The sequence below is a fragment of the Hibiscus syriacus genome, unplaced genomic scaffold (assembly GCF_006381635.1).
Source record: "Hibiscus syriacus cultivar Baekdansim isolate YM2019G1 unplaced genomic scaffold, ASM638163v2 tig00111542_pilon, whole genome shotgun sequence".
NCBI lineage: Eukaryota > Viridiplantae > Streptophyta > Magnoliopsida > Malvales > Malvaceae > Hibiscus > Hibiscus syriacus.
This window is the reverse complement of record NW_024063115.1, coordinates 896,879-922,056: the sequence shown is the minus strand read 5'-3', so window position 1 is coordinate 922,056 and position 25,178 is coordinate 896,879. Positions and strand designations below refer to the sequence as shown.

The window sequence follows — 25,178 nt, the reverse complement described above, 5'->3', positions numbered from 1 at the left end:
ACTCTAATTACAGCCTATCTTACTAGAACATAATATTATCACATGAACATGGATTAATTTAATTACCCACAAAACTTATCAAATACGAATATTTCAACAAATATATGAAATGTCTAAGCAACATAGATTTTGTTTTGTTAAAAATATAGAATATGTCGTAACTTTTAAAGTTTTTTAAAAATAAAGATTTGAGGGTTAAATTTATTTTAATTTATTAAAATTACAAAATGGATAGAATTTATAAGTAATAGTGACCAAATGTGTAATTATACCAAATATTTTAACTGTCACATGAGCTTCTCCATTAGATATTAACGGCAAGTGGCTTAATTGAATGCATTTAAATAGTTGAGTGACCTAATTAACAAAATTTCAAAAATATTGGTCAAAATAAAAAGGGACAATAGTTAGGTGGTCATTGGTATAATTTACCCTTTATTTTAAACAATTTATCTTTAAAATATTAACTAATTTATTATTATACGATGAGCCTTTATGAATTTATATTTTTATAAATTAAATTAATGATGCTCGTCGTTAAATAGTAAAAGAGTCATCCTAATTTATTTAAAATACAATTATTGAATCTTGATTATATGACGAATCGATGATGTGATAGTCTAATAATTAAAATAATAATAAATATAATTTTTATTGTTTTCATATTTTCTTAATTTAACTATAATTATAAAATAATCCTCATTGCTTTTTATATTTTATATTTTAATCCCAATTTATCATCTTCAACAGCTCCATCCTTTACCCTCACCGCTTCGACAAAAAAAATAACTAAAAAAAACTGTCAAAATTAAATAATGTCAGATAGCAACAAACGAATAATATGTTCTACATATTTTATGTGTATTTTAAATATTAAATTAAAGTACAATTAATTATGTAAACTTTAGTCATTCCAACTTTTTAGGGAGAAATCTGATTGAAAAGTAAAATAATTAAACCATTGGTAGATTCTGTTTCCAAAACTAAGCCAACCGTGCTTCAATAATTAATTGATTTATGGTATTGCCTTTTTCATGCCGCCTTTAAGCTCCAATCTTCACAGAAGCTTTCTTGAAACTCACACTATATAAGTCAACCTATTAGCTTACCATTATCATCAGATTTTCAATTTCTTAATCAGAGTTTCTTTATTCTTTTGTGATGGAAGAGAATTTCCGTAACAAATCCATTGAATCTCAGAACGGTTATGATCTCGCCGTCAAGGATTTACGAGTTCTTGCTTGTGATGCTGATATTAACAGCCTTTTGTATCTTTGTGCTGTGCTCGTAAACTGCAAGTATAAAGGTATATGCATTCTCTCTCTCTCCCTCTCTCTCTCTCTTTTCTTACTTTTAATTAGTTTGCCCCAATTGTCGGGATTTGAAAAATAAAAACTGAAGTTCAAGAAATCTGGAATTCTGGGTTTTATTGCGTGCATGTAGTTTGTTGATTTGTTGGAAGGAGAGCAAGTTTAATGTATTTTGAAACGCAGTTAAACATGCAACAAACGCGGCTGAAGCAGAAGGGATACTGAAAGCAAACAAACAGGGATTTGACATTGTATTTGTGGACGTTGATACTGATAGCTCAGATGCCTTTAAGCTAATGGAGACGATAGGACATGTGATGCAGTTGCCGTTGATAAGTAAGAAAGCTTTATTTATAATTTCATTGAAACCGAATCAAAGAGATTTGATATATTTTGTTTCCTTAATTTCCTCTTGTAATTATGCAGTGGTGACCGGAGATCTCAGCCCAGAAAACAAAACCAAGGGTTTATCCCACGGGGCCGTAGATTGCATCAAAAAACGCCCTGAAAATGAGGAAATCATGAACAGTGTTCGACGCCATTTTACTCGTAATAAGACGATAAGGGATCACCAAAATCAAAAGCGTTTGCGGCGTTCCGATTCTCCTACTGAGGATGCTCCGTCGGATAAAGATGGAAAGAAGAAGAGGATGGTTTGGACCCCGGAGCTTGACGCAAGGTTTGTTAAAGCTGTTCAGACGTTAGGAAAAAGTAAGTACTAGGCCTGGTAGAGATTTAAATTGTGGTTGTGGTAGTGTTCTTGGTTTGGTTACATTTATCACGGATGCTATTGCAGGTATCGTGGTCTTGAAATAACGGTTTCAGATACCGCATCCTTATCACTATATAAGGGCACCGATAGACTTTGCTAGCTACGCTAATTGTTACCTGAGAAAGATTATCATTGGATGTTACTGAAACTGTGAATGTGTTTGTTTTGGATTTGTAGAAAATATGGCGCATCCCATGAGGATACTGGGCATGATGAACGAACCAGGACTCACTCGGGAACAAGTTGCTAGCCATCTACAGGTAATTCTCTATGTACATTGCTACTTGCACATTCATCCTTTCAAGCATCCTGATTCTTTCTTTCCTTCTTCGTTTCGTTTGTAATAGAAATATAGAATTTCGTTGAACAAGGCCAAAGCTGCTAAAACGAAGGAACAAGGTTGCCGATTAGAACCAACTAGTTGTCGTAGAAGATTGGATTTCGACAACTTCAATGCTGATCTCGGTCTACCTGTTAATGAGGTTCATTCCTTCAACTCTTCTCTCGGCCCGACAATTGGGGACATGGTAATGCCGTCGTCCGGCGGCTCGTCGGTGCCGTTTCAATCCCATGATCTTCATAGTTGCTTAGGTGGTCAAAAGCCAGATGTTTTCCATAATTACTTGTTACAAACGAATGTCCAACCTCATAATCTTGAACTGGAGGCTGTTTTCGGGGCTACATATCAGTCACCGCCACCATACGTTCATGGTGAGGTCCCTGTGTCCTATGAATACCCATATTGGTTTTTCAAACGTGAAGCAATTGCAGCTTATCGTCATCCTCCAGCAGTCAGTTCAGTTTCAAATCATATTAATGGTACTAAGTCGTCAACCCTTTCCACAAATTTGATTATTTTTATCACTTACTCATCGTTTGGCATCTCAAATTATGCAGAGATTGCAAATAACGTGCACAATCCAGTTTCTGGCGTGACTGAACCTGCAATGTGGAATGGGACGACCATATCACCATCGGGTACAAGTTCCTGGCTTAATTCTGAGCCCCACAATCAAGTCTCTTTTGTGGATAACAACCAGATCAACAATGGTTTTACCGAGGAGAGCTTTGATTATTGTTCTTTTTTAAATGATGACTACCTTTATGGGATCTAACTCAGACTATTTAATTGTCTTTATTGATTCTTAACATAGGTTAATGTTTTATAGGAGTATATATATATATTGCAGTAGACATTACAAGTATTGATGGAGAACTGGAAAACTCATTATTCTTCAAATGCCTTTACCTATTTCCATGGAAGTCAGGAAGGACGTGTGTACGTAGTTTTAGTGATGATTAGTGTAATTTACCATTGATTTAGTTTATTTATTTATTACATATTTTAGTTATAAATTAAATATTTGGTCAAACATTAAGGATGTTTTTGTCGTGGCTTTTATTAACGCAATTAAATTTGATTTAATCTAAATGTTACTGATCTAGTAAAAGAAAACAAGTGAAAATGTTATTTGATTAAATTTGATTTATGTCGTATGAAATATTAAATATCTATTACACTCTACCGTGAATATTAAAAAAAACTATTATATCTAAAACAGTGAAGGAAAAGATAAAAATCAAGACATTAAAAAAATTAAGATGATTTTAAACAAGGGCAAAGTATATGATGATCCCGACTATAGTATATTATTTTATTGAGTTTTTGACTATTGAAAGTTACAAAATGATCCTTCAATTATAAAGAGTTACTTCATTGAGTTCATCGACTATTAAAAATTTATATTCCAAATTCATCATTTTTTGTTTGAAAATTAATGTCTGTCTAAGTTAGACGTTAATATATTGATTAAGACGTGATAGTCATTTGAGATTATGAGATCAAATTTTATCATATCTAAGTCATTAGGTTAACATACAACTCGGACTACCGATAAAATTTTAACGAGAAAGGATGAGTTTAAAACATAATGAATAATTGGGTAACTATTTTGTATCTTTTAATAGTCGAGGAACTCAACAAAGTAACTCTCTATAGTCATGAGACTATTTTATATCTTTTAATAGTCAAGGGACTCAACAAAACATTACTTTATATTCGAAGGACTATTTGTGTACTTTATCCTTTAAATAAATAAATAGTTTTTTTATCATCGTTCTCCCATGCTATCTTCACCGTGTTCCTCGTCGTTCAACCCGAGATCGGCAAACAGCTCTTCCAACGGAACAAAATGATCATCTTCACCATCAGACACGGATGCCATTTCCGATGGATGATAATCTTCATAGCGGTATAGGGATAAGTTAAACCTTAGTTCAGGTTCTTTTCGTTCTATTTTAATTGACGATGAAAAATTCAAATAAATGTACATCGTCGTTTCTTTAGGTTTGGTTCAGGGTTTCTTTTTCTCATCATTGCCACAAATTCGTCATAATTGATCTTTCCATCCTGCAAAAATACCAATACATTTAAACCTAAACGTAGAAATATAGACATATATGTGCCATGCACTACAACAAAACTATTTTGTAGTGGCGTTTGTTGATAAAACGCCACAAAAGTATTACATATAGCAGCGTTTTCAATCCAAACGCCACAAATTGAGACTTTAGCGGCGTTTTTTGTGAAAACGCTGCAATAGAGTATAAATATAGCGGCGTTTTAACGTCGCCATAGGATGGTATATAGTGGCGTTTTTCAACAAACGCCGTAATTAATAATAGTTTTTGCGTCGTTTTTAGACAAACGCCACAGAAAGGTTAAACAATAGCGGCGTTTATAGTAAAAACGCCGCAATATAGTAGACATGTAGCAGCGTTTTAGCAATATAGTGTTAATTTAGCGGCGTTTATACGAAAAACACCGCAATAGAGTGCTAAATTAGCGGCGTTTTTTGTATAAACGCCGTAAAAAACATGTGATATAGTGGCGTTTGTTAAAAACACCGCAAAATGTTAAATATATTGTCCTCCTTTTTCTCCCACCCAAACCCTAAAATCATTTCAACTCTTCTTCCCTCATAGTTTCTTCTCTGGTACAACAACGACCCTCACACGATTCCAAGCGACGTCGTCTTTTGTCTATCCCGGCGACCAAATCGGCCCTTTCACCGACGAACTATAACACAATTCCACGGTTTGATCCCTCTTATCACTAATGATCTTTTTCAATTTTTTTTTGGTTGGTATTCTGAAAATGGGAAAAACCCAGAAAGCTAACATATTTGAGAAAAAAAGAACAGGTCTTGCCTTGAGTAAGAGAAATTATCGTCGGAATGTCTACGTGGCATCTTTGCTCTGACGATGGATCAAATTATCGCTGGGAGGCTATCGGTCCAGTTTCGCTGTCGAAACTCGATGATGACTCGACAGGAACTCATATTGCTCCATACCCTTCCATGGCCGATCTCCTACTTGAAGGTAAAATTCTATGAATCTTTATGCCGCTATATTTCCCTTTTTGTACGGTCACTCAAATTTCATAGATCGTACGCATGTAGGATCTTCGAAGCTTATTGAGAATGGTGATAGAGAAATGGATAAATACCCTATGTTTAAAAACGAATTTGGTAACTCTGTGGCGTTGAAAGAATCTTCAATTGCAAAAGCAGTATCGATCCTCAATGAAGACGATGTTGCCTCTACTGTTACTCCAAGTAAACGTTTATATCTATTTAAATATATTTAATGTTTGATTCAATTCCCAAGCACCTCCAATCAAGTTTTATACTGTAGGTGGAGGGTCGTTATCTGTTTCAAGTGAAGCACTGAAGCGCGCAAGGAGTCTTCTTGGTGAACCGGAGGTAGGAGATTTATTTGGTGAAATGGATGAAGAGTTTCTCCATATAGAATTTACACGGAGGAAAAACTTAACAATGCGTCGTCAAACAAGGAAAACAGCTTTCCTACGTTCTTTCCCCACGAAGGAGCAATGAAGACTAAATTGTACTGAACAATATGGTGAAGACTGTTTATGCATAAGTACTTTAATATTTCTAAATTATAATGTATGTTGAAGACTGTTTATGCATAAGTACTTTAATGTTTCTAAATTATAATGTATGGTGAAGACTGTTTATGCATAAGTACTTTAATGTTTCTAAATTATAATGTATTTTGTTGTTAAGTAGTTTTATGCATAAATACTTCTGTCTTAATTAAAATGTATGGTTGTAACTTTAGGTTATGTATAGAAGAAAATGAAATATTTAAAATATGTTAATCTTATATAAATAAAGGTATTTAGCGGCGTTTATCCAAAAACGCCGCTATACATTACACATTTTGTGGCGTTTTTAGATATAAACGCCGCTAATGAGTAGTATAATAGTGGCGGTTTTTTACAAACGCCGCAATAGGTGTATTATATAGTCGCGTTCTTATAACAAACGCCGTAAAATATTTGTATTTTATTGGCGTTTTTAAATAAAAACGCCGCAAAAATTGTTTATTAATGGCGTTTATAACAATCGCCGTAATAGGTGTACTATATAGAGGCGTTTTTTTACCAAACGCCGCAATATATGTGAATTGTTACGGCGTTTCTAGACACAAACACCGTAATATATATGGACATTAGCTGCGTTTATTAAAAAAACGCCCCAATAGAGTATAACTCTAGCTGCGTTTGTATTACAAACGCCGCAATTGTTACTTAAATCCTGCACGAGCGTTTCCCCCCTTCAAATCTCATTCTAAACCTAATTTCATCGAAAACAAATGCTCCCCGTTGCCATTCGAATCCATCACCACCTACATCGTCGCTGGCCGGTACTCAACTGCTTCTGCTCGTCGTTGCTTGAAGGGTCATTTCCTCCTGATGCTCGTCATATTCAACCTCAACTCTGTCGCTTGAACCGTCACTGCCCTGGAAAATTTTAACTCTGTCGAAACTCTACTGTTCCAACTTATGATTTTCATCGCTGTAAATTTTTGTCGAATCTATTTCAGTCAAATTTCTTGCTTCCTTGATATAATTCACTAACCTTGCAATTTCTTCTATTGCCTCCTCTTCGTCTCCCCTAATTTCAATGCCGAGCTCTTTACCTAGAAGGAGTGCCTTATTTGCCTCTTTTGTGTAGCTCTTCCACCTCGCCTGCATATTAGAATCTGAAAGTGATCGTCCCTCTAGTTCTGGTGAGTCCGCTATCTTCTCCTTTTTCTGTCTTCTTTGAGAGCCCTCTCTTTTCTTGTTCTGCTGCTTCTGTTAGGAACTTATCTTGGATTTTCTGAATCGAGCCATATTTTCTTTCCCTAATCAGTTTCGGGCTATTTGCTAATTCAGGGAGAAATACTATTCCAATTGCTCCCTTACTGCTCCTGATATTATTTATTACCTTATTATAATTATCTAATAATCCAAGACAAGGTGAAATCTAGGAACGCATAAAAACATATTATTGTAAAAGAAGAAGAAGGGGGGCATTTCAAGGTCAAATGTTATAAGTTACGGATTTTTTGTTTCTTTATCAAAAGGAATTCCACTCGAGCATTTTCTTGTTCTAATCGCCAGATTTTTTTTCTCCGCAGGGACCTCCACTTCTTTTGCGCTATTCAGACTCCATCTGGTAAGTAAGAATACCCCCTTTTCCAATGTGTTCTTCCATGGGAAGTTTCAAGACAGAGTAGTTTCACATGATGGTTTCTTGTTCTAATGAAGCTATAGTTACATTTTCTTTTCTGGAAGTCGTAATATTTTTTTTTTTTTTCGTTCATGAAGTGCTTGTATAAATGCATGCATGTGTTGTGCCATTTGATGGTTTTGAGTTATTGGAAAAAGAGAAGAGGTTCATTTTTCTCCACAGTTCAGTTGAATAACTTGTTTTTGTTGAAAAATGATAGCAAAATGTTGGTTTTACTAATACTGAGCAAAATGTTGGTTTTACTCGTTTACAATAGTCTGTCATCGTTAACTTTGCTGCTTGTTTTTGCTCATGATCAGCTATTGAAAGATATTATTGAGGGGTTTTAGATTTAATTGTTCTAAGAAGGAAGATTCAAAAGTTGTACACTATGTAAATCAAAAATAGGTAGCTTAATCATCATCATAGAGAATCATTCATTCATACACTTGAACAAATTTAATTTAAAATGGCATTGTTTGAAGTGTCCGGGTATAGCATTTTGACATACAAATTTCATTCAGTTCATTTGAATCTATATGACATAACTCAGTAAATAGCTATGCTATCCAACTCGTCATTTTTTTCATAAAGTACCTCTATCGATCACCTATGTTCCACACATATTCATGGCTATAAGTGTAAAGAAATTAACTTTTTTTTAAAAAAATATTTCTTGAACAATTTGAAGATAACCTTTTAAGTTTGTTCTTTATCGTTAACTTTTCGTTGGAAAATGATCTGGCTTAGGTGCTATGTTTCAAGTTAATAACCTGTTTAGAGCTTATTAAAAATTTTAATATATGTTTTTATCGAATAGCTTGGAGAAGGTAGGGTATTGGTTAGGCTTTATCAGTTGTTTTTTCTTTAAATTTTTTTTTGTTAAAGGGGGTTATGTTGAGTTTTTACAGAATTGAGTTTTGGCTTTAAATTCACTGAGATTGATGAGGCATAATTTGGAACTGAAGAGAAACATATCAATTTAAATCACACGGCTTTTCTTTAAACAAGAAAAAAACATGGATTCACAATGAGAAACGAAGCTTGGATTTTGCTTCGATTTCAGGTTTCAAAATCAACTTTTGAAGCTTCAAAAATTTTGAACTTGTGGTGTAGGCTATACTTTTATTGGATGATCGTTGATATCATATTGATGTGATTTCTTATCTCTTAATATTACCTGTTAGGTAAGGAATTAACTTTCAGTCGCAGCTTTTAATCCGTTGTGTTAATTTAATTATGATAGTGCTTAATGTTGTAAATGTTTCTTGAAGAATGAGGATTATTCTTTATTTCACTGTTTTTGATTCTCATATACATGTTTTCACTTTTTCATACCATAATAAAGATGGTTACCAGTTTTTACTGTTTTTGATTCCCATATACATGTTTTCACTTTCTCAATATATTCTATGATTTCCGACTGATAGAAACTGTAAAGCTAAATGCAACATCTAGAAGATGATTCTGCAAAAAGGTTTATTGCAACACTGATTTTAATGAAGATGTGAACCTACACTGCTTATACTTAGTTAACAACTGAAATAAGTTGATGTAAAGGCTTCATCCAGAACACCCATAATGTTAGAGCTTGAAGCTACTTTCGTTATAACAAGCATTATAACTTAACCACAATTTATTTTTAATTTTTTAAAGAAAAACATACAAACTAACCTGCAAGAGCTTTTTATTGTGGTATTTATATATATCCACAGTTGTTGAGCAAGATCTTAAATTTGTATAGATATACACAGTTGTTTTATTTTAAATTTGTTAATGTTTAGTCTTGTACTTATGTTTGATTTGCATTTGTGTTTGTTAATTCAGGATTTTTATTTCTCCTAACCAGTGAATACTACATTTGTGGCATTTCTCTACTGTTTTTTTCTTGAGTCGTGCAAGAGCTTTTTATTGTGGTATTTATATATATATCCACAGTTGTTGAGCAGAGATCTTAAATTTGTATAGATATACACAGTTGTTTTATTTTAATTTGTTAATGTTTAGTCTTGTACTTATGTTTGATTTGCATTTGTGTTTGTTATTCAGGATTTTTATTTCTCCTAACCAGTGAATACTACATTTGTGGCATTTCTCTACTGTTTTTTTCTTGAGTCGTTGCAATTAAGAGAGTTTTAGGGAACATTAACCAGGTTTGTTTCTTTGAACCTTCTTTCTTTGAATAATTTGAACCTTAGCTTTGAAATATTTTTAGGGTTTAATCTTATACTTTTTATATTGGTTGTTTATATGTATTTGTACTCTGGTTTCTCACGATTTCTTAATTTGTTTCATGAAATTACAAATCAAGTCCCCCAAGATAAACAAATATCGATAACCCTAATCTTTATGGTTGAACAATGGAATAATGGCACTAAAAGGAAACAAAAGAGGAAAGAGTTTGTGGTTTTCATTACAGAGCTTTGCCACTGGCGGGTATCAATGCTACAAGTAAATGATTAAAAGAGATATAATAAAAAAACAGGGGTTATTTTTTTTAAAATATCTGATTAATTATAAGATATTATATGTCCAGAATTTCTTAACTTTTAATCACACACATTACAATGCAGTTATTCAACCTATAATCTCTAGAAAGAATAATATCATGTTTACCACTAAGACCAATTTATAAGTTATTCTTTATGCAAGATTAAGTATGCACATTTGAACATAATGAATATTTCGGCGTTTAGATCTTGTTTGAATGTGTCTGCTTTTAGAAGTCTTGTTTTATTTTAATTTGTTAATGATATCTTGTACTGATGTTTGATTTACATCTGTGTTTGTTAATTCATGATTTTTATTTCTCCTACCAGTGATACTACATATAATATAAAATTACAACATAATTTACTATTGCCTTGAAATAAAATATTAAAACATAGATCTAACAATATATTCATTGTCAAATAATTAAAAGTCTATGAACAAATCCTACGTATATTCCATCCTAATTTTTTTTTTAAATAACAACCTCTTCCTGCATGTCAAACCCTAGATCGTATATGAATCTATAGGTGTTTGTTTATTATAGATATCATGCCGAGGAGAAAAATAATTGATTTGTGGGTTGTTCGAGCTTCTGAAAACCATGAACAAATAAAAAACGAGGAATCGAATGCAACTGAGTCTTCCGAAGTTCCTGAAACTGTGGAAGGAGAAGTAGAAGTTCAAAGTAATCTTCGAAACATTATTTACTACTTTGTTCATTTTCAAAACTGTCATTTAATAATTTATTATATAGTTGAAAATGCTGGAACGCGCAAGACTCGAGGACGTACAACTTGGAAGGAATTATACCAACTTCCTCCTGGACATCGTGTCAAAGTTTTAAGAAATGATGTCGGTCAACCTATTGGCCCAGAATCAGGCCTTCTAGTAGGTTACTTAGGCATACTTGGACGTAATGCGAATCTGTTACCGATCAATTACGATTCATGGCGCGAAATGTCTATAGTAACAAAATCAGCGTTGGATTTTGTTAAGGTAATAATGTCATTATAATAGATACTCTATAGAAATTCAATACTAATTTATACTTACGGTGCACACTTATTTGCTGTATAGGAGAAATTTTCTTTAGAGGTCTCTGACGATTATGTGAAGCAAGCGTTAGGGAAGAGATGGTCCTGAAATATATGGTCGGGTGCGCTGTCAATGTCGTTACTCCCACCAAATATTTTGGATCCAACGCATCATAGTACATGTCATCAGATTCTCGATCTTCCAACCACAAAGTTTATCGTTTAAAAGAAAAGTTGGCTGAGATGGAACAACAAATGGCTAACTTGAAAGCTGAAAATGAAGCAAGGGAATCAGAGAGAGCAGCAGTGGAAGCAGAGAAAGAAGCAGCGGCAGCACAGAGAGAAGCAACATATCAGCAGAGATGTGAAGAATTTGAAAAACGACTCAATGATATGATGCTAATGATACAGAAAACGCAACCTCAGAATCCACCATCGTAGTCTCATTTATGTATGTTATGAGCATTCTGTTAATGTTTTGAAAACTTGTTTAACTGAACTTATATTATTAATGAAAATTAAATTTTATTATATTGTTTGATTTGTTTGTTATGGATATAGAGTTAATGTTATAGTTGTTTTGTTTGTTGGATATGGAACAGGTTGAAAAAATAGATTTGGGGTAACAAGCATTTTTAGAATTGAAAATCCTGTGTTATTTAACATCTCAAACCATTTGCGGCGTTTTTCTAAAAACGCCATTAAACATCAACGCCTATTGCGGCGTTTTTCTGACAAACGCCGCTAAATAACAAATCCTATTGCGGCGTTTGTTCAGAAAACGCCGCTATATGTTGTAACCTATTGCGGCGTTTTAAAAAAAACGCTGCTAACTTTAGCGGCGCTATTTTCAGCAGTGCTTTTTGCGGCGTTTGTCATAACGCCGCATGTGTTTTTAGCGGCGCTTAAAAACGCCGCTATAGGTAAAAAAAAATGCCGCAAAATACATGTTTTGCTGTAGTGATGAATTTATAGTTTGAAGTCAGAATCGACTTCAGAAAGAATTTTCTTAATGTCTTTACGATTGATTATGCCATATTCACGAAGAGTTTGTTCTAGTTCTTCAGTTGTAATGTACAGATATATATATATATATATATATATTATGTGCAGATTCTTAAGAAAAGGGAAGAAGATAAATGGAATAATTAGGGTTTAGATGATAATCTGGTAATTAGTTTTATGAAGATGAGTGATCCGCTATTGTCTTTATCAAAGTGCTGAAACGCATGGTAAAGATGATCTTCTCTATCCATTCGATTCATATGCATTGTTGCTGTGATGAACTCTTCGTAGTCTATCGTTCCATTCCTATCCGTATCGGCCTATAATTTTCGAATCGAATTAACCTCGGTTAATTCGATTTTATATATATGAGATTCGTTTGGGAAAGAAAGACTTACAGCTTCCATTAATTGTTTAACTTCATATTCCGAGATCTTTGTCCCATGCTTAGCAAGTCTTTGCTTGAGTTCTTCAAGCGTTATCGTCCCACTGTTGTCGGTATCCATTCCCTTAAACATCACCTTCAATCCCTTTATTTCTTCCTCCGATAAACACCCGGCAATCACCTATGAATTTTGATTTTCGAGTGTAAGCGTCGGATACGAATATTTAATATTTTTGTTCAAATACTCGTACGATCTAGCTAGTACCTTCAAAGCGACTTTCTTGAACTGGTTCATTGCTTTGAACTGCCTGAGCCTGCTTAGCACTGCGTTGTCGAGTAGCGTATCAGGTGCTTCACCATCTTCTTTCACCCATTGATGACCTAATTACCAAGGCATACGGCTCGACGTTATTTAACGAATTCAAAGCAAAAATTAAATATTGAGGCATACGTGTATATATATATACTTACTTAGAACCTGGGCGGCTGTTAATCTCGCACTGGGATTTGAGTTTAGCATCTTCTTCACAAGATCATTTGCTTGAGGTGAAATCATAGGCCATGGCTTGCTCGAGAAATCAACGTGGCCTCGGTATTGCTTTGAATATCCCGGTTTCCGATTCTGTCAAACAAAATATAACCATGCAGTTTCAAGCTCCATGATTTTATTCATTATTATACATGATTTCATGTATTTGCACTACAGCAAAACTGGCTTTTTGCGGCGTTTTTTTCCTATAGCGAAGCTGCAAAAAGCAACTGCGGCGTTATAACAAACGCCGCTAAAGTTCACAACGTTTGTTAACGAAAAACACCGCAATAGGTGCTGATATTTAGCGGCGTTTGTCTTAAAAACGCCGCAATAGGTGTTGATATTTAGCGGTGTTTTTATTACAAACTCCGCAATAAGTTTTGAGATTTAGTGGCGTTTTTTTGATGCAAACGCCGCTAAAGGTTGGTATATAGCAGCGCTTTTTATATAAACGCCTCAATAGGTGTTAATATTTCGCAGCGTTTTTTAAATACAAACGTCGCTAAATGTATGATATATTGTGGCGTTTTTGTTACAAACGCCGCTAAATAACACATAATTTAAACAATTAAAAAATTATTATCGATTACCCCAAATCTGTTTTTTTTTTCAACCTGTTCCATTATCCAACAAACATGACAGTAATAACATCAAACTCTATATCAATAACAAACAACATCAAATTCAATATAATAAATAAAAGTTTTCATTAACGTAATATAAGTACAGTTAAACACGATTCAGTAACATTAACAGAATGCTGATAACATAAATGAGACTATGATGGTGAATTTTGAGGTTGAGTTTTCTGTATCATCTGCATCATATCATTGAGTCGTTTTTCAAATTCTTCACATCTATGCTGATATGTTACTTCTCTCTGTGTTGTCGCTGCTTCCCTTGCTTCATTTTCCGCTTTCATGTTAGCCATTTGTTGATCCATATCAACCAACTTTTGTTTTAAACGACTAACTTCTAATTGGGAAGATTGAGACTGTGATGACGTGTACTGTGATGAACTGGATCCAAAATATTTGGTGGGAGTAACAAATGATCCTTGACAGCGCACCCGACCATATCTTTCAGGACCCAAAACGTCATTAATAACTCGGTTTTCAATGTCATCATCATCAACAAGACCTTGACTCGAACTAGTAACGTGATACTCCGCCCTTTTCTCCCTTAATTTTTCCTAATAATAAGGTGAATAAATAATTAAAATAAAAAATATCATGGTACAAATATAAATAAAGTCAGGTAAATTTAAAAATCTACCCAATAAATGTACCATAATTTCTACAGCTTTATCAGTCATAGGAGTGCCATCCTTCTTCATATGTGTCATGTCGAATAGTTGGATTCGGCCAACTTTAGAACCAGATGTATTTTCCTACAATGCACCATAATATAATTACTATGAGTTAGTATGTACATGGAATACAAGAAACAATGTCAATAATCTATAATACCTCCTCATTAGTTATACAAGCAAAGCTCTTCGATCCAGCTGTGTACGTAAACTTTTATTGTTGCCTGCTAGCAACGCCAACATGCTCTCGGTCCTACAATGTCAAACAAACACTTTTAATGATAATTTATAATTTGTTACAATTATTAATTAAAAATACATCATACTTGTCCTTTTTGTGAACTCCAAAATCTGACTGCATCTTCCCATTGGTACCTGAGCATTCCAGGTGGGACTGTTTGCAGCTTTTCTTCTAGGTTGAGATCATTCTTGAAGTATTTCTTCTTTAAGGAGATCTTGTGGTCTTTCTATCTCTTCCCTAACGCTTGCTTCACATAATCGTTAGAGACCTCCAAAGAAAATTTCTCCTATACAGCAAATAAGTGTGCACCGTAAGAATACATTAGTATTGAATTTCTATAGAGTATATACTAATGATGACATTATTACCTTAACAAAATCCAACGCCTGATTTTTGTTACTTTAGGCATTTCGTGCCATGACTCATAATTGATCGATAACATATTCGCATTACGTCCAACTATGCCTAAGTAAACTGCTAGAAGACGTGCTTCTGGCCCAATAGGTTAACCGGTTTCTTGAAACTTTGAAACGATGCCCAGGAGGAAGTTGATATAATTCCTTCAAAGTTGTACGTCCTCAAGTCTTGCGCGTTCGAGCATTTTTAACTATATAAGAAATTATTAAATGTCAGTTTTCAGTTTTGAAAATGAACAAAGTAGTAAATAAAGTTTCGAAGATTACCTTGAATTTCTACTTCTTCTTCAACAGTTTCAGGAACTTCGGAAGACTCAGGTGCATTCGATTCCTTGTTATTTCTTTCTTCATGGTCTTCAGAAGCTCGAACAACCCGCAAATCAGTAATTTTTCTCCTCGGCATGATATTTATAATAAACAAACATGTGTAATAAAAAAAACTCATTAATTAATGAATATATTGAAAGACAACATGTTAAATGTTATAACATTATAATTAAATAAATGAAGATATAAAATCGTACGATTTTCTTATATAATGTCAGTTGTCATAAATATCTTTATCAACGTCCTCCTGAACCCATTGAAATTGTGTTGTATTTATGATAGTTTCATCTAAGTTTTGTGGTAGTAGAGGTAAACATTCTGATCTTGTTTCAATTTCATCTCTACTTCCATTGACCATCCTCGATGTCTAACAAGTCTCTGGGAGTATTTCGAAGCGCAACATACCAATCATCATCCATTTGATCGCGACAATAAAATACTTGTTTCACTTGCGGAGAAAATACGTATGGTTCATCCATCAAACGTTGACTATATGTAAACGCTACTATATTTTTAACTTTTGTGGCGTTTACTCTCCAAACGCCGCGAAAAACGCCGCTACAGAACAGTTTTGCTGTAGTGTTGATTAACTAACCAGCCCAGAAAGGAGGAGAACCAGAAAGAAGAATATACAATATAACCCCAAGACTCCATATATCAGCTTCAGGTCCATATCTCCCCTTCAAAACTTCTGGTGCAATGTAATATGCACTTCCAACAATGTCTTTAAATACTTGTCCTGTTTGGAATCAAGACAAAATATTCAATTAACTTCTTACATGTATAAATTTTAAGTGAAAAAATTATGTCACTTGAAAGAAAAGAGAGGACCTGGCTTGAAAAAGATTGATAGACCGAAATCTGTGGCTTTGAGGGGAGAGCTTTCTTCCTTGCTCAACAACAAGAAGTTCTCAGGCTTGATATCCCTATGGATGACTCCCATGGAATGGAAAGTGTGAACAATCTGAACGATCCTTCGTAGTAAAGCAGCCGCCGCGCATTCCGTGTAATGTCCCTTAGCGATGATCCGATCGAACATCTCTCCGTCGCGGCACAACTCCATCACCAAATGAACCGACTGTTTATCCTCGTAGGCCCCTTTGAGTTCCACGATATTCGGCTGTCCGTCAGATGGTGCATTATCTGAACCTCCCTTCGAACATCCTCCCTGTCCTCCTCGTTCACCAGTTTCCTCTTGGCTATCGTCTTGCAAGCGAATTGCTCCCCCGTTGCTTTGTTCGTGCACAGATACGTCACCCCGAACTGTCCCCTCCCCAGTTCATTCCCGATGCTGTACGTCGCTTTTACGTCTTCCATTGGCTGGCCTAACACCAGTCCAATCGCGCCTCCCATTGTGACCGAGGCTCCTCCTTGAGACGACGAAGGCACTGTTTTGTACGAAGTCTGTTGTGAATTGGAACAGGTGGGGTTTTCGTTTCTAGTGCCGCCGAGCACGGTGGAGTTTTCCGTGTTATCACCCGATTCACCGTTGCGCTTTCGGCTAAAACAACAGCCGCACATTCTGATACTCTGGAAGGGTTTTAAGAAAAAGGTTACTATAGGGAAAAAAACTCGGTCTTTGGTGTAGAAATGGTAGGTGATTTGATGGCAAAACTTTCGAGATAATGTTTTGGAAAAAATTAATTCACGAGATAAAGCACTCCCAAGATTAATTGCTCAAATAAGGTGAAATCTACAGTGTTGGCCGTAGGTCGTCATGCCTTCCGGGCGACCTACTAGGTCGCCATGTCTTCCCGGCGAGCTACAAGAGATTGCATGTGCCATGCACGTCCCAACACGCTGGGCATCTGAGGCCATCCGACCGATGCCATCCGAGAGCATCCGAGGCCATCCGAGAGCATCCGAGGCCATCCGACCGAGGCCATCCGACCGAGGCCATCCGAACGAGCTATGCGAGGGCATCCGAGGACAACCGAGCGAGCTATGCGAGGGAATCCGAGGGAAGCCGAGCGAGGGTAGGTCGCTCGGAGTGCATGGCGACCTACAAGATCGCCTAGAGGGCATGGCGACCTACAAGGTCGCCCGGAGGGCATGGCGACCTATGTGTTGGGACGTGCATGTGCCATGCAACACGTTCATTCTCTCTGTTTGAGCAAGGGTAGGTCGCCCGAAGTGCATGGTGACCTACGGCCAACACTGTAGATTTCACCCTATTTGAGCAATTAATCTTGGGAGTGCATTAGCTCGTGAATTAATTTCTTTCAGAACATTATCTCGAAAGTTTTGCCAGATTTGATGGGGAATGGTTTTAAGATTTTTAAAGAACATTCATTGAGTTTTGTCATATGGAATCTGTTGGAAATGCAGCCAAAAAGATCTGTTCGCCAAGACATGTTTTGTTGTCTATGGAGGAACATCCAATTGTGGCTAGTTTTCAACAAAGTTTAATTTCTGCCATTTTTTTTGTTTTAGCTTATTTTATCAATGTGATTGCTTTTTTTAACCACGTGTATTCCAATAGAATATTATATAATTTATTATAATTTTACTCTTTTAATCTAATTTGTTATATTATATATTAATGTCTTATCTCACTATATTCAAAATTTTAATATTATTGTATTCATTAAATAAAGTATTTAAAAAATAAATAACAAACCCGTTGTTGACAAGAAAAAGATAACGTGAAAATTTGGGGAGAAATAATATATTACCATTTCATTAAATTTTTAACAGATGATAATCATATCGATAACACTTTTATAAAATAAATGATGATTAAAATAAAAGATATTAATAAGTTAATGATTATGGTGTAATTTACCTTTGATTTTAAGTTGAGTTAAATTCTTGGAAAATTATATACTTACGGATTGGTACGATATTCAAATTCGATGAGTTTTGATTCGACTCAATCTTATTAAGTTATATTTTTAAAAAAATATAGGTTCGGGTCAAGTCTCGGTTTCTTTAGAGATTATGTTTGAGTATGGTAGAGTTTGAGTTTAGAGCGAAAAATATTTGATTCGACCCAAAAATTATAATTTTATCTTATATGTTTATGAATAATTGTAAAAAGACCACTCTATATATTATTTCAAGTTAGATCAAATATTCGAGTTTTATATCAAAAAAGAGTGTCGGTTTCTAATCGAATGGATGATATATAATTTTAGATCGAGTTCAAGTCATATAAATAGTGTATAATTTTCGAATAGAATCAATTGTCCTGAAAGCCAATCCAACCGGACCATGTCTATCCCTATATATACTCCATAAAAACCTCAAATCAGCTTAGGTTTCGGGAACATCAGAACATTTACATCTTGCGAGAGTAACAAAGGGAAGAATCACACGTTAAGATCACGTGATGGCGAGTGCTGACGCGGAGGCTTTGGATTTCGAGCCGGAGGACGACGACTTGATGGACGAGGATGCCGGCGGCGGTGACGCCTCCCCTCAAGCCTCCATGCCTAAGCTCAAGTCAGCCATCACTGGCGGCGCTTCCATTTCTCTTTCTGGCCCTAAGAAGACTAAAGGCCGTGGCTTCCGCCAGGACGACGCCGACCGTCACTCCCATCTCGCCTCCCGGGATTTCGAATCTACCGGCTCAGATGGTGGCCCCGGTCCCCAGAGATGTTAGTCCCTTCACTAAACCCTAAGTTCTTTTTTTCTGTTTATCTGTGTTGTTTCTTTACTCTCTTTTTTTTAGATTTTTCTGGCCTATTAGATAAAATAATTACGAGATTGGTCTAAAATTTTGTTCACTGATTTTAGAATAATTTTGGTTGAAATTACTTGGGAGTTTTGGCAGCGTTGCTTAATGTTAAAGCTTGAGTAGGTTTCTGATTTCATTTCTTTAAGCAATGGTTGCGAGTATCTTTACTCTAAGAAGTTAGCGTCTAATTTTCTGAAGTTCTCTACTCTAAGAAACATTTCATTATAAAATACTGTGGTTTGCAATGGAGAACTTAAACAGTTTCATTTGTTTATACTTTATAGTATTCATAGTCTCATACAGGATTTGTATTTATTTCTCAAATTCATGGATTTGTTGGATGCTTCATGAATTTTCTGGCCATTAGAGAGACTAGAACAAGTTTAATGACAGATGCTTCTTGAGTTTTTCTAGCCACATTAGATGAGCAATCGAAGAACTGTAAGGTGTGATATCTTTAACCCTAAATGGATTTAGAGTGATTGTTGAGAATTTGGCTTAGGATCATTTTGTTGATTTATTCTGTTGTTGGAAGCATGGAACAGGGATAGATCCTGTTTTCTTGAATTTGAAATTTGGTTGGGACATCATTGTTGAGGTTTATAGGCATTTTCTCTTCCTTGAGGAAAACAAAGTTACCTGTTTCGACCTCCAAATTGAGTGCATTAGAAATTTTATGTTGTATTCTTAGAAATTTTCTGCCTGTTCAGCTGTTTTAAAGATGTGCAAACTTTTTGTGGATGGCCCTTGTTTTTGATCCATTGATGGAGGTGTATTTAGACCTCGTCTCTCTATTTGTGGCTTTGATTTAGTTTATATGGTTGAAGGTGTTGCTTTTCTTTTGTATTATGTTTTTTTGTGTTGTTTTTGATCCATTGATGGAGGTGTATTTAGATTTAAGGTGATTCGACTTTGGCTTTGGATGAGGATTTAAGAGTTTAAGGTGTTTGTTGTAATGGTGTATATCACCATAGGAGGATTTTCCGTGTTGTCTTTTGTATTGGGTATTCTTATTAATAAAATATGAGGTACTCTTTTCTTCCTTCCAATATTCGTTAACATACTTCTAAGTATGTAAACGAATACGAAGGGAGTTTTTAATGAGACCTCCAACTTCTATCAAAAAAAAAAAGATATGCAAACCTTTTGTGGATGGCCTTTGTTTTGTTGCATGATGACAATTTGAGACAAAAACAATTGTGTTACAAATGAAATAGGATTTTCCTTTATTGTAAACTATTTTTTTTTATGTAGTAATATTTTCTTTCATATGCCATTGGTAAACTTGCAGCTATTGAAGGATGGATAATCTTGGTCACCGGTGTGCATGAGGAAGCACAAGAGGATGATTTACACAACACATTTGGTGAATTTGGTGAGATCAAGAACTTGCATTTAAATCTTGATCGCCGTACTGGATTTGTCAAGGTAAGCAACGTAATAAAGTGGTATAGCTTTCTTGGTGACCATTGGCTTGGGGAACTGTGTTTTCCTGCACATGCATATATATATGTATGTGTCTGTGATTCTGTTTGAAATGTTGTGTCTATCTGCGTGTTTAACATTTTATATTTTGAGTTTATCATAAGATATTGAGCACTTAAGTGTTTCAAACCATTTTAAGTTGTTACTTGATGCTGGTTTGACTCTTTACAATACTGTGATTTGATAGCATTGATTCTTAGTATTGTATAATTTAGTTCAAGGAAAACTAATATGCTTGTTTCCACGTAGGGATATGCACTCATTGAATATGAAAAGTTTGAAGAAGCAAAGAATGCCATAACTGCAACAGATGGAGCAGAACTTCTTACACAGACTATCAATGTTGATTGGGCTTTTAGCAATGGACCCAGTATTAGAGCCTCCAAGAGAAAAAATATGAGGTTTGTCTATTAATATGCTTTTAACTGTTGCATGATCTGTTAAATATATCATCTAGAATCGGTGTAAAGAGGATATATTCATTCAACCCAACTGAACTTGAGTTAAATTTATAACATTTTAAGCCTTTTACCAAAGCAATCCAAAGTTGAATGACTTGAATGTAGATGGCATGTGCCAGCCAACCTAGTCCGATTTCAAAACTTGGCCTAATCATTTTCTTTTCCTTTTAAATTAATTTTATTTGAAAGATAACAAACACGGATAACAACTTTGTGCAAAAGGTATGCTTGATGGTATTTTTCCTTTGCCCTGCATGTTTACATTCTCCTTTATACTGCTCGAACTGATACAACTCAAGCCACAATGTCATTTCTGATTTGGTGCTAATTCCATGGTTTTGCTGTTTGAAAATAGATTCTTTTAGCTGCTGAATGGAACCTGTTGTGCTTAATCTAACAATACACTCTAACTTGCAGAGCCGGACGGACACATCGCTCTCGGAGTCCTAGGAGGAGATACTGACTTGATCTCTATTTATGAAGTTGGATTTGTAACGAGAGATTTGAGATTTGGTGCTTGAAATTTACTGAACCATGGACTTTTATTTGTCTAATATGATATATGCCTCAATCCTTTTTTATTTATGGTGTCAAGTGGTGAATGTTGATTGTGCTTAGGCTTCGGTTGCAGCTTTTTGTCTCATATTTGTGATCATCGTTTCATTTGGCTCATATATCTAAGTCACAATACTTGAAGCAAAGAATGAACGAATAAAGGTGGGACATGCTCTATTAAACACACAATATAATATTCGTCAGCTCAGTTATCAAGTAAGACTGTCGAATAAGAAAATAGTTCATATTTTTGAAAAACTTACAAAATTTGACATCAATTGATGTGATGATTAATGTAAAAGCAAGTGAATTTCAAGCCCCAAAGCGAAGATGATAGGCTGAAAATGTGTGTAATTTCCAAAAATAAAGTTCTTTTCATTTTTTTTAAGGTGGTTATTGATTTATTTGTGGGGTGAATTTCTTATTCCAGAAAGAAAATATAAAATTATGAGTAATTAACTCAATAAAAGTACTACTAGTCCATCTTATAAGGACCATGATATGTATGTATAGATAAAGGTTAAAAATAACAAACAAATAATTGAAAAAAATTAATTTATTCAATATTTAACATACATGCTAAAACACTAGAAAAGCTGAAAATATGACAGTATAATCTTGCTCTTCCGGTACGTGAGAGAATAACAAGATGTATTTAGGTAGCATTTCTTTTCTTCTTGATAATTGAAAATATTTTCCAAGATCTGTTTCCGACACATATGATATGATAAGAGTGGATGGGGGCTTTAGTTCTTGCGTGAAAGAGCAGCAGCAATGCCACCGGCAACCAGCCCAGCAGCAGTAACAGCAATGCCTATGCCAATCACTCCATCTGCACCAAAAGCATTCATATTATTTGTGTTCAATTCAAGGCAAAAACCGAACAATTTGAGCCAACTCAAGTTCCAATTTCACATTTGGTTGTGTCTGTTCGAACCTGAGCTCGACTTGTCATTTTTCTAATATTAACTAAAAGAAAAGAAAACTCGATTGAGCTCACAAGATGCTTGAATCAACCATAAAGATATTCAAATAACTCTGTTGTTTTCAAGACTCAGGCTCAAGGTCAACTCAATATGACCAAATCAAATTAAAATTTCGCCAGAAGAAATTTAAGTAGCTTGCAAGTATATAGGTCTACTTTGCACCCTAATCATAGGTGCTAAATCACCTTTTTTAATCCTCTCTTCAATTGCCTTCTTGAGATTTTGTGCCTGTCTCCATTCAGGTTCTATCTGCCAGATTCAAAGAAAAACCATGTCAATATACGTGGACAAACGAATTACAATTTTCAATTTGGCACTTTGACTCTTCATTTTACTTGAAGCACCCGTGTCCAACACATCTTCTAAATATATGGAAGAGAAGGGTGGGGGGTGAGAACAAGCCCATATCGAGCACATACCAATATGGACTTATACCGAATGCAAATAGACTAGGATGAAAGTTTCTAGATAGATTGTTTTTCTTTAAGAATACTCCATCTTCAAGAAAACCCCACCTGATAATTTTACTACTAATAAGGACCCTACATATTTAATAAATACAAAAATCCTATAATAAACATGACACGGCAGGTCCAGTACACATCAATACATCATATTTGTGTTTAGAATTTGACACATTCAATAATGTCTGTTTTGTTTATGTTTATAAAGGTTCTGCCGGAAAAAAAAATGAGATACGCCATGCATACATGGATTACCATGATTAGGTTGAAGGTGCCAAATACAAAATAATGCAGCATGTGCAGCAATAAGAAATGTCATAATATCTAGAGTATCATTAATAAATAAGGATAGTAAATATCAACCATTAAACACTGCTCCACAAGCTCCCTGCTCCTTGAATAGTCGCCCCTTCGGAAATGTCCGACAGCCAGAAGATACAGCTTCTCTCGCATTTTCAGTGGATCGGAAGAGCTGGCCAATGAAGCTGCAAATAACAAATATTTTAATTGAACATAATTGAACAGGTAAAGATTAATCAGAAATAAATCTCAACAACAGCAGTTTGACCTTCGAGCATAGCTATCCCACGTTCTATATCTTCTGCTCGTCGTGAGTGAACAAGAGCCCATGAAAATCGAGTGAGACATTCATTTTTTAACTCTTCAGAACCTTTATCAGCCCCCGCAGCCTCCTTTTCGCATCCCTGAGAATGATTTCAAAAACAAAAATGAAAAGATCAAATCAATTCTATAGTCTTTACCAGTATGTACAAAGCCAGGGGATTTAGTCAGATCATCACACTACGAATTTACGTTTTCAACATTATTTCATCATGCAGGAGAAAAGACATATATATATATATATTATAAACAATTCAATGTGGTGAATATGAACATACATGCCTCACATCAATAATGAAATCCCAGAAGTAATAAGAAAAAGGGCAAGCCACAAAATAGTTCAAGTACCATGAAAACAACCATTATGTTCCTTTTTCATCGGCTTAACCATTATCAGTACTTTTCCTTTTGCTTTTATATATTAAGTTCTCCAGGAATAAGGAGCAACAGAAAATTAAGGCTAAATGGGATTCCAAGTTCCAATTCCACATGATATGAAGGTTTTGAAAAAAAAACATTCGGAATAAAAACCAAAAATTAATGCCAAATGGAATTTCAATTCCACATAATACAACAGCCCTCAAGTATTTTTCGGACTCTGCCCCCTTCATGCTCTTACTTCCAAGCAGATAAGGCAAACAAACAAGGGGGATACCAAATTACCAATCACCAGATAAAGGCAGCAACCCGAGGCATATGCTTTAAACAAAATAATCAATCAGGGAACAATTAAAGAAACGGGTACATGAATTGCCTTATAATGCAGAAATTTCTGCCAGCTACTAACTAAAAACCTGCCTCACAATAACTGATAGCACCAGATGATTCATGCTAAAAGGTACCGAGGTTCATCAAAAAGTTCAACAGTAAAGACAACTAGAGATTTATTTCTACCGCAATTGCTTTTGTTTACATGAAATTACTCTAAAATTGACAAAACCCTTCACCCTAAGAAAAACGAATTTGAGAAGGAAATACAAAACATAATGAAAATTATTCCAAAAGCCAGAAATACAACAAAAAGTCAATCCAGAGAACGCAAGGCAATCAATACAAAGATCTAGAAGAAAATATGAAATTTAGAGAGAAAAGGGGGGGGGGGAACACAGCACTTACTGCAATGATATCAGAATCGCACCAAGGAAGCTGATCTGAGCCAGAGAAGAAGTTATTCACCGACTCGAAGAATTTCCCTACCTTTGCTTCCATTTTTCCAGTCAAAGCTTGGTCTTTCGTTTTTTTTTTCTTTTTGGGTTGCAAAAATGAAAACCCTGTGCTTTTTCTCTGGAAAATGGCGGTCACGCAGAATACAGCGTTTGGTAAATACGGTATATTATTTATAAATACCAGTAATTATTTTGATTAAAAGTATTTATTCTCACTTATCATATGGAAAAATTATCTAATTTAATGTATACTATCATTCGAATTTAATTTCTTTACATTTTATTATATATTGATAAATCATTTAATTTATATAGTTTATAATAAAATCAAACTTACTGATTAACTGTACTATGT

At 34.8% G+C, this 25,178-nt stretch overlaps 2 protein-coding genes and 1 pseudogene across 2 annotated transcripts; 1 reads left to right on the top strand and 2 right to left on the bottom strand.

The window, feature by feature from the left end:
• Nucleotides 1-4,399: 4,399 nt before the first annotated feature.
• On the bottom strand, nucleotides 4,400-16,927 carry LOC120164793 (annotated as a pseudogene).
• A 1,702-nt stretch (nucleotides 16,928-18,629) lies between these two features.
• Nucleotides 18,630-21,674, top strand: LOC120164732 (RNA-binding protein Y14-like). The gene is made up of 4 exons (XM_039174396.1): nucleotides 18,630-19,005; nucleotides 20,377-20,513; nucleotides 20,820-20,971; nucleotides 21,449-21,674. Exons 1-4 carry the CDS (start codon nucleotides 18,738-18,740, stop codon nucleotides 21,492-21,494), a joined length of 603 nt encoding a protein of 200 aa, XP_039030327.1. The 5' UTR covers nucleotides 18,630-18,737; the 3' UTR covers nucleotides 21,495-21,674.
• A 450-nt stretch (nucleotides 21,675-22,124) lies between these two features.
• Nucleotides 22,125-24,965, bottom strand: LOC120164699 (mitochondrial fission 1 protein A-like). Its single transcript, XM_039174362.1, has 5 exons — nucleotides 24,774-24,965; nucleotides 23,605-23,740; nucleotides 23,400-23,521; nucleotides 22,758-22,821; nucleotides 22,125-22,418 (listed from the first exon to the last, which is right to left on the bottom strand). Exons 1-5 carry the CDS (start codon nucleotides 24,864-24,866, stop codon nucleotides 22,333-22,335), a joined length of 501 nt encoding a protein of 166 aa, XP_039030293.1. The 5' UTR covers nucleotides 24,867-24,965; the 3' UTR covers nucleotides 22,125-22,332.
• Nucleotides 24,966-25,178: the final 213 nt, after the last annotated feature.